This window comes from Neolamprologus brichardi, chromosome 16 (assembly GCF_056152115.1).
Source record: "Neolamprologus brichardi isolate AB-2024 chromosome 16, ASM5615211v1, whole genome shotgun sequence".
NCBI lineage: Eukaryota > Metazoa > Chordata > Actinopteri > Cichliformes > Cichlidae > Neolamprologus > Neolamprologus brichardi.
Window position 1 is genome coordinate 6,207,306 of NC_142119.1, and position 10,804 is coordinate 6,218,109.

The 10,804-nt window shown below is 41.1% G+C and overlaps 1 protein-coding gene across 2 annotated transcripts in view; it reads right to left on the minus strand.

Annotated features, from left to right (window-relative positions):
* Window positions 1-9,778, minus strand: part of ramp1 (receptor activity modifying protein 1) — a 75,210-nt gene extending 65,432 nt beyond the window's left edge. For both annotated transcript variants that reach the window (XM_035909048.2, XM_006793675.2), the window contains exon 1: window positions 9,194-9,778. In XM_035909048.2, coding sequence (XP_035764941.1) covers window positions 9,194-9,251 — 58 coding nt within the window. In that variant the 5' untranslated portion in view covers window positions 9,252-9,778. The remainder of the gene's footprint in view (window positions 1-9,193) is intronic.
* Between the last annotated feature and the right edge of the window lie 1,026 nt (window positions 9,779-10,804).

Genomic DNA, 10,804 nt, shown 5'->3' on the forward strand with positions numbered 1-10,804 from the left:
GAATGTCCAAATCAAACGTGTATTTCAACATAGACCACAGAAAGAGTCAGAGGACAACAAAGTTGGACTCCATGGTAAAAGATAATTCTGTGTGAGTGAAGTTCAGCAGAAGACTTTAGTAGAGCTTCTCAACCCCAGGAACCATAAAATGTGCCAGCAGCTCAGCAGTTTTCCTGTAAGAGAGCTCCTGAGCACAAAAAGTATGCACTGCATGTCCCATCACTCAGCCACTTCTACCTCAGGTCATTACTATAAATACCAATGTGTTACTATTTGACCAGCCTGGTAGGATAAATGTTTGGAGAAATAGCTTTCAGACTTGTTGGTGGCATTACATGACTGCTACGTCTCAGGCGCTCGATGCCGTGGGCTTGGATCCTGCACACGACCACTTTGACGTATCGTCATGTGAAGCAGAAATGCCGCAGAGGGAAAAAAAATCTTCAAAAGAAAGCTGCAGCCTGATTCACCGGCTGAGTGAGCCGCTGCGACAGGCTTACTATGTCACTGCTCAGTGAGGTTAAATGTAATATATGAGAGTGTTGGGCCAGACAAATGGGCAGTAAAACCTGCTCTCTGTTTCTTAGTTCGAGGACTAGAAGAGGAAGAGGAGTTATGTTCACACTTTCTGATTCTTTTTCATAATGGATCATCAACACCAAATGCAATTAAGCCTTGTAAATGAAACTTGATTAAAAATATAAATGCTAGTTTGAGAAATCAAAGTAATCTAATGCAATGCTCCAAAAACTCTTCTTGTTCACTTTTCAACAGTAATGAATAAATGTTGCCCGTCACATAAGAAACTGTTTGACTAAAATTGGCTTGAAATTATGAATGTGTTCATTTTATAATAATTTTCAGACATCTAACTCTAAATGAATGCCGATGTTGATTTGTGTCAGATGTACAGAAACCTCGCTGTTGTCTAATAAACCAGATAAAACCACGTTATTTGTGGATAATATGCCAATGTTGTGTCTGCCAAGAGCTCACAACAGCATACTTTTCCTGACCACAGCGATTTCTACACACGCACAGACGCGTGCACATGATTCATAATGTCCTGCACACGTTGCCCAAAGTTTGTCCACTGTATTGGATAACGACACAAACTAAATGTGTATTCTCAGGCTAGCCTGCAGTGGCTCCTGGAGGTCGACTGCAGAGAAAGTGGTGCACCAAAAACCTCCTTTGGTTGCTATCAGATTTCCACGGTTGGTACAGTCCTCACTTCCACTCATTTGGCAACCACAGAAATAGTAACCAAAACAATCGCAATTGGAAAAAAGGCCTTATCGACCCATCTGGGGCTTTGACCATCAGCCCCCTCAGCTTTTTGCAACTGCTCAGTGAATACTCATTTATCCCTCACAACGGGTGATTGCAAAGACTCCAGTCCAGCCCACTGGAAGGTTTTGAAAATGTGAAGGCGGACATAGATTTGGGGATTTAAAGGTATTTTTATATGTTTTACAGCTTCTTCTACTGATTAAGATCTTCTCTATGGCCAGTCATACTACACGAAAGTAACACTAAATGACAGAAAAGTCTCCTTTTTTCCCCACAATGGGTCAACGGCACAGGATATAGAGAAATCTGGCCAATTAGCTGCCAGAACCTTTCTTGTAATTTTACCCATTAATTTCTTCATTCTGACAGATTTCATTTATTTACCACAGCAGCATTTCTTTATCACGTAGAAAAACTGACACGTACTTCTTTTACCTTCTACAGTTCTGACCTCAGCTATATTTTGCTATAGCAAAAGAATAATCAGACAGAAATGCCAACACCTGAACTTTCAAAAATCATTCATCACTGCATGTCATCGGCCAGCTTTATGGAAATGCAAAACGGAATCAATACCAGCATTCGGTTTGGAGAGTGGGTTCAACAACTGAATTAAATGGACTGTGAATGCTCGCTCACATACACACAAACACAAACAGGCAGCCTATTCATTAGAAAAGCACCCCCGACCAGAAAGATGGCTGTTCTCTTGCATAACCACCGATCCTATAACTAATTAAGAAGATCTGATCGTTAGTGATCATTGACACTTTGCACCTCTTCAGTTCCCCTCTCCTAAAAACTGTAGGCAAACACGGAGCTGTTCCTACTGCTCGCCAATTATGGCAGAGCCTTTAGGCTCACTAATCCTCTCAAACGAGTGTTAAATGGGCTCTCGAAAGAAAAGTTAAAAATAGGCCTTCCATGGGTTAGCACATATTGACTCTGGTACAGTAAACTGCTTTTGCTGCAGCTTTCTGTACTACAAGGAGATTTGAAAAGCTAAATACTGGAAACACTCATATGGAGTGCATAAGAGGGGCCTTGGGCTATTATCTGTGTTTCCCATTGTGAGCTTTGCTAGCTTGAAGACGTCCCAATGAAGCGTGAGGCAGAGTTATTTAATCCCTATAGAGGATATCTTAACTTTCCTTATAAATAGAGAAGCCGCAGAAGGAGATGAACTCACACAGATGAAGAAGTGCACAAGGGAAGTTATCTAGTATTACGCATGATTATTAGATAACTGTATGAAAAACAGCTCCATCAAACAAGGCATGACTACTTTTGTTGGCTCTCTTTGGCTCATTAACCATCTATCTAATTAGCTGAGGTCCAGTGGGCGGGCTTGTTGCACAGGATGCACACAGACACACACCAAATGCACACTTTACAAAACAGACACAATTCTAAATCAGCGCTATTAAAACTTTCACAGCCCGGCCACACCTACTTCGTTTATCTCTTTCTGTCTCGTTAAAGCGATTCGAGCTCTTGCTCCCCTCCCCCGCTATCTGCTGCTCTATGAAGCTTCTTAAAAATGCTCCCTTGAGTCCTTCATATCAGAAATACGCACCCTGTCCAAGCAGAACGGAGACTGAAAAGCTTTTACACAATCTATCCAGATATTTGATAGCTCAGCTGAGGAGCGAGGCGAAAACCTGACAGAAATATTATCATTATTGTCTCTGGTGGCAGCATCACAGACTGCTGAAAATGTGTCTGGAGCAGTCGGGGTCGAACTTGTGCTCTTTCTGTCTCTCACCCCCTTGTGTTCCCTTGTGTTCACACTCTTGCATCAAAAAAGATCCGTGCCTGCTGGGGCTCGTGGATGTCAGCCAACCGAACACAACATCTCACTGGACGGATAAACCATTCCACACTGATGAAGCAAACTGCTTATCTGCTGAAGAAAAAGGCAGAATTTCATCATCTAAAAATTCTGCGTTGTCCTTCAGGTGGTGGGATAAACATTTGCTGAAATCATACTAAAGTAAATGGACCAATTTTCCAATTTTAAGAAAATGGTTTCTTGTCAAAAGAATCTACATCTTTTTTAAATTCTAAGGTTTTACATATCAGGACTTAATAAAAAAACATCTGGTTCTGTAAGAGGTTACCGTGTCATTTATTTATTTGGGAAAAACTGAGAAGCAGTGTGTGGAAAACTAAGTGCACCCTTACTGCAGAATTAAGAGGGTGAGTGGCAGCCAGGTGCTGCTACTGACATGCACTTGATTTGTTGATCATCAGTAAGTGTGAGCATCTCCATAAAAGCAGAGGTTTTGGGTAGTTTGCTGGTCTGGAGCATTCAGGTGTGCGTTAACTAGTGATGTGCGATACCACTGATATCTTTTCCGATCCGATACCAAGTAAAATTCAGGGTGGTATCGACGATACTGATCCGATACTGATACCCTGTACAAAAACGCATTTAATTTATTGTATCTCAAATTATAGCGTCATAATGATTACAGGACATCAGATTACTTATTCTTATCACTTAATAATACAGAGTTCATCATATAGAAATAAAAAAACTGAAGTTTTGCGCTATTTGAACACATTGCCTGCCTGCAGCACTAAAGGACTCCGTGAGAGACGTCTGTCTCGCCCTAGCAGCACCTGTCCACTCCTCTTCAGTTCGCCTCAACATACGCTCGTCATATTCTGTGATATGATTTACTCTGAGGTGTTTGACAAGGTCAGCGGTGTTGCCACAACACCTCACTTTTTTGCCACATGTATCGCAAACCATGTCTCAGCTGTTTGTGGAGGTAAAATACGTCCGCACATGACTCCAATTACGCTCAGCCATTCTTGTGAGTGCGTGCGCCAAGGGGCTGCGGCACATTTATACAGCCTTATTTCACACATGACTATGAAAGGCGGAAGAGGAAGTAGTTCCTTTGAATGTAGACAATCCGAATGTTATAGTTTATTTCCACTGTGTTCCTGTTAATGATAAACTACAAATGTACCCTAAATTACTAAAATATCGATATTTTAATGTGAGAATCGATTCTAGAACATAAATGATTGGTATCGGAGGAATCGATATTTCAGGATCGATCAGCACATCACTAGCGTTAACACAATCCCAAGAAAGAAAGACATCAGCAATGACCTTAGAGAGGCAATTGTTGCTGCCCATCAATCTGGAAGGGCTAAAAGGCCATTTCCAAACAATTTGAAGTCCATTATCCTGCAGCGAGAAAGATTATTCATGAGTGGAAAACATTCACAACTGCCATCAGTCTACCCAGAAGTGGACGTCCCAGCAAACCGACACCAAGGTCAGACCATGCAAAGCTCAGAGAAACTGTATAAAACACGAAACACATCTCAGGCTCCACAGGTTACAGCGAGCATGCTAAATGTTAAAGTTCAAAAACAGCACAATTTAAAAAATAACAAGTATGACTCATGTGGAAGGTTTGCCAGGAAAGAGCCTCATCTTTCTAAAAAGAACATGACAGGGCGGCTCGGACCATCACGCACATATCAGCACAAACACTTCATACCAGCTGTCGGGTTTAAGTGAAGACTGATAACTTGGCTGGACGTTGCTATTGGTCAATATTGGCTCTGTTGACCGATATGGGCCTATCGCCAAGCAACGATGCATTTGGAAATGTCAGCTGTTGACGATTCTGTTGTTCGCGTCAGCGTAGAAAGAAGATTTCTTTATTTTCTTGGCACAAGACGAGAAATAGTTATAAAAAAACATGATACACAAACAGAAACGATATCAGTATCTGCATCTGCTATAGGCCGAATTCATACTTAAAACAATGGTAAATGGACTGATTCTTATCGAGCGTTTTTCTACTCAAAAGAGTACTCGAAGCGCTTAATACAACATGCCACATTCACTTTTTTTATGATTCTAAGTGCTTACTAACTTTCATACTTGGATGCATGCATTGGAGAACTTAGGGTTAATATCTTGCCCAAGGATATTTGGCATGCAGAGCTGGGGGGATGGAACCACCAGCCTTCCAGTAGATGACCTGCTCTACCTCCTGAGCTACAGCCACCCCACTAGCTTTTCAGTTCTATCAATTACTATCAGTAAAATTACATAATTAGCATATCCGTCTTATAAATTTTGCTTAATGACTGGACAGTATGTGGCAGCACAGTGGTTATTGCTGGTTATTGCAGTTAACGTGTCATTTATTTATTCATTTATTCATTTATTTATTGCTAAATTGCTCACAGGTGCAAATGGATGTCTGTGTCTCTATGTTAGCGATGCCTGCCTGGTATAGATGGACTGGTCCATCCCCAGCATCACTTTTAAACAGTCTTTTCAGATTTAAAAACAAAATACTCAAACTATCAAAACAAAGAGCAGATGCAGACATTTGAAATTGTTCGCAGCGTTTAGCAATCATGATGAGCCACAAACGTTCCACAAGATTTAAGCGAGTTGTTATCCAACCACAAACAATTGTCGTGTTCCATTCATCATTTTTATGAGGTAATAAATTAGTGTTGAGTTCATATCTATTTCAGCTTCTGTGGCGCAGTTTCATTTTATCTTCCTCCGTTTTACAACCATTTTAGTGAAAAAAAAAGCTTTATTATGGTTCCCAGGACTGTTTATGTTGTGTATCCTTGGCGTTCCCACGTATGCTTGTTGCCTGGACACAATAACACCAATAAACTGTGTAAACAAAAAACTGCTTGGAAAGAGACAGCCATTATTTTTTTAGCTCGTGCTGCTAAAGTCTCATAGCAGCTTCGGCTTGGGACCGCTCTGTGGCCAGCAGGAGACACGGTTGCGATGGCCCGCAAGATGAATCTGAAAGACCAGTTGATTCTGAATAAAGCCTCCAAAATGAAATTCATTAAAACTGGTTTCTCCTCTATTATAATTTTATTTAACTTTGGATGAAGAGTCGATTAAAAACTCGCCCAAGACCCAGATTTTTGAGAGCAGCTCCCACAATCTTGGTTACGGAGACCTGACAGGCGGCGTTCTTTGATCTGAGCTTCGTACTTCAGTTTGTGTAAACTGTGTCAACCATTTTGATTGTTTATAGAATATTCAGTGAATATGGCCAAATTGTCAGAGACGTTTTCCCCCCTCAGTCATTCTATAAAGTGTTTACCTTCTGTCATTTTACATTTCACTGTGACTGAGTTGCTTCTGTGTGCAAAATGTTTGAAAGGATTCAAATCAAATCCTGAGCCGTCAGATGAAAGACGATCACGTCAGAGAGAGAAGATTAAAGCTTCTCTCTGTGTGCCAGGCCCTTTATGAACGAGTGACAGACTCCTTCCCCTTCATCCATTCTGCACTCTTTGGTGAAAGAAAACTAGCATGGAAAATTAAAAGAAATAAATGCTTCCTTCATGGCACAAATGACTGTGGCGAGTTCCACGGCAGGGTTTGTTTTGATTTGTCATTTCCAAGTGTTCTGTTAGATATTAACAAAAGTGAGTTTTGGGAGGAAAACTTTCAAAATTCCCATTTTAGACAGAAATGTTGTGGAGCAGTAATGTGGCAGTTCAGCGGCACTGCGATGATTCATAACTTTCTCTTTCTGTAAATATAAAACACCTACACAGAGCATTAGTTACAGGAAACAAAAGACAAAGAGGAGAGGAAGCTTGCCTGAATGCTGCTGTTAGACTGTCACAGTCTGAGCGTGCATACATTTGCCACATATTTCCAGTGCGTATTTCAGCTGTGCAGATGCTCATTTTCTTTTTCCACTGACAAGCTCATAGCTTCAAAACACCCGAGGAAGGGACAGCGACCACAGTGTCAAATATTTAGTTCAGGGTTAGCAGACAGGTTTCATATTACAGTTCAGCTAAGGGTGAAACATTCAGTGGTTAGCATTATGTCTGAGACTATGTCAGCTGAATCTGATGACAAGTCTAAAATTACGAGTGCCGTGAACATGTGGGTGCTCTCAGCGAGAAAGAGGAAGAACGAAGTTAGGGGGAAAAGTGATCCATATACAGAATGAGATGCCCATAATCTTTCTGCCTCTAACGGTACTCTGCTGATTGTTATTTTGCTCTTGATGGGCATATCTCGTCTTTGTGCGTCCAACTTTTCCTTCATGTCTTAATTCTGCTGCACATGATCGCCCTTAAACCCCACGCTGAACCTCACCAGGCCTTCTTCAGACCATTTCTGAGAATTGCTAACACCAACACTTGTGTCATACCTCGCCGGCTGTTCACTAATTCTTTGTCACACAACTGTTTGTTAAGCTTTTCCGGTCCTGTGAAAAACTGAGTCCAACTCCACGAATGTCTGTCTGCAGAGACTGTTTAAAATATACGTGCACAGTCGTCCCACCTGTTTGAAGAATATCACCTCTCAACTGTATCGTACAACAACCTGTTCTCCACTCGGCTTGGACGTGTGGCCTTTCAGATCAAATATAAACACTTTTAAAAACCCATCTTAGAGTTTTTACAAACATAGTGGCACGTACCGAGAGCCTAACCAGAGGTTTTCTGGTTAGGCTCTCGGTGGCTGTCTTTGCTAAGATTATTTAAGTTTCCAAAGCGAGCCGCTTCACCAAGCAACAGGTTTGTACCAACAACTTTGAAGAGCTGCAAACGCGACGACCAAGCACAACATTAAAACCTGGCGACAGGTGAAATTAATAACATTGATCATCCTGTCACAATCTAATCTGCAGGGAAACCTTGGGTCCTGCAATTCACGTGCACGTTAATTTGGTACCATCAGCCACCTAAACATTGTTGGGAAGCCAAAAGCAATGGTTTTAATTAAGAAAGTAAAAGAAATTGTGCCCACTACAGAGGCAGATGGTGTCACAGTGGTTTAGAGAAATACCCTGAGTGGAACACAGTAATAGAACAGTGTCGTTCCTTCGTTATGAGCACGCTGTAACACCTAAAAGTGGGATTCACTGTTGTGTTCGAGTCAGATTTGCAGCTTTGCATTCTGTGCTGTGTTGGCCAGTGTTTTGTTTTATGCAAATATCATGTGTGTGTTGTTGTGTGTTTAAAGGAAAGAGCAGAGCGTGGTGTCCTGCCTGAGCTCATCTTGGTTTTAGCTAATAAGCATCCAAACAAACAGTCACCACAATTAAAAAGATAACTTGTGAGATTTGTTGTGTAGAGAATACACTTTTATTCAGTGCATTATTGAGATTAAAAAAACTAATTTTACAAATTATTATGTTAAAAATTTATTAATCATTTGAGAACAAACCAAACAAAGGAAAAGCTGCCCAAACAAAGTCAGTTCTGCACATCTAAAGCGTTTATAAACTTTAGTAAACCTCACTCTCACTAATCTCACTAAAGTCTTACTCTCTGGATTGTTCTCAAAAAGAACGAACGTTTTCAGCCAACTGCAGTCTCCAGCGCGCACATCCATCCTGACACATGCCACTTCCCAACATCGCTGCTACGCTTTAGTTTAAACAGAGATTATCGTGTTTACACACCACCCAGCCTCCAGTAGTCCAGTAATAAATCTCATATCATGTTATGAGAAACACTCGTCCTATAATTGATATAAAACTGTTTGAAATAGTTTATATTCTATTCTTACAAATTAAAAGCAGTTTGAGAAACGCTGGCATGATTTCGTATTTTATGTTGAAAGGAAACAAAAACTTCTCATTTTGCTTCACATGTCTGAGGTAAGTAAAAGGCGTGAATGGCACAGGGTTGGTGCTTCTTTCGCTCTGGAAGAGAAGGCGAGTGAACTCTGTTCAACAGAAGTGCATCCAAACCCGTTTCTTTTACACTGTTCTGGCAGGATGCGTCTATTTCTTCCCGTTTTAGGATCTTCTTTGTGATATTTTTCAAACAAAACTCATAGTTTAGCCCAGAAATATTCGAGTGCCTTAATCAGAAGAGCATCCGTTAAACCACGGTGTGTGGGACTCACCTATAACGAACCACAGGAGCGCCTGTTTCTGCAGAGCTGTGCAGGTTTGCGAGCCCATCCTGTCGCTCTCACAACGATCCACTGACTGAAGTTTGGAAGCGAGGAAGTGAAGGGAACGGCAACTAACAAGAGCTCAACGAGTAATTGGTAGCATCATAAATAACTGCTGTTTAAAAAGCCCATGTAATCCGGCCGCACGGTCAATCAGCCCCAATAAAAGCTTCACTGTGTCACCCTGCGCAAACCGCTCGGGGGAGAGCCGAGGCTGCTCCTTGTTCCTGCTGTAGGCTACCTCAACTCCCCCGAGTCCTCCTGTCACCGAGTCATCCAGACGTGAAACATAATGAGTCGTAAAGTTGCAACTCTCTCGCCAACAAACCGTCCACAGGTCTGAAGAAATCCGAAAAACGTCACTGGAAGCGTGCAGTGTTTGGTTCAAGCGCTCTCGTGCGCAACGGGACGCACCAGTATGGCACCAGTGGAGCAGAGCGACTGTGTCAGGGTTCACTGCTTCCCCCCCGAGGACATGGGTCCCGGTTAGCGATGGGGACATCGGACAGACCCAAAGAGTGCAGGAAGGGGGAGCGGGGCTGATTTGGAAGAGCGGAGGGAGGGGGAGGGCGCTGGACTTCTTTTCTCACTCTTTGATTGGTTAAATTAGAGAACCCAGAAGTCTGTAAAAGATATATCTATTACTTTAAATAAACAATAAACGATATATCCAAATAATAATAAAAAAAAAACCCTAAATGATCAAAAACTATGAGAGAACTCATGAAAATAAACAGGTGCAAATAAAAACTCGACTAAAAGACAGAGGAGTCTGCAGAGTTCAGAGTTCCATCTGAAGAAGCTGCAACAATAAACTTTAAAGTCCAAAAAAACAAGAAATGTATAGTTTTGTGATTCTATTCAAAATTATATTCTCTTCACTATATTCTATTCACTGTGCATGAGGACAGGTGCAGCGAGTACGGATTCAAGCGAGGCACGGGCTCAGAGCAGTTGTCCAACAGCGACATCTAGTGTTCATATGGAGCGGTACATAGCCATTATCAAATTCAGGTGGTTGCATAGTTTAATTTGCAGTATTTCTTTTCTATAAGTTTTTAATATGTACAAGTAAGAATATTTTTTAAAGAAATAAAATGAATAGAAGCGACAGATTTTACTTTGCAGCTTTAGCATTAATTAATATAATATTCAGAAGCTGCAGAAACATCAACCTACTCGTGTATTTATTAAAACTTCATATTCTATGGAAAGGCACTTTAAAATTTACCGAAAGTTTTTTTCTTTGTTTGTTTTTTTTTTCATTTATGTTTTATGTATTTTAAAGTGTCAAAACAAAATGTCATCAAAAGGTCTAAAGCTGACTCATATATGCATTTATACAGGCCTTCATGTCATTCCCTTAGGTGTGGCTTTGTAAAATCATGATATCAGAACTACAGAAGAAGCTCAGAGACTATTTAAATTCAGAAAGTGGCACGACTGAAAGGAAACCTGAAACTGGCCAAATCATCACTGACAGAGTCAGGACCCAATTCCCTCACCACGGGCTCCACAGATAAGGTCAGACAGGAGGATAAAACAGAAGAAAAAGAGTTA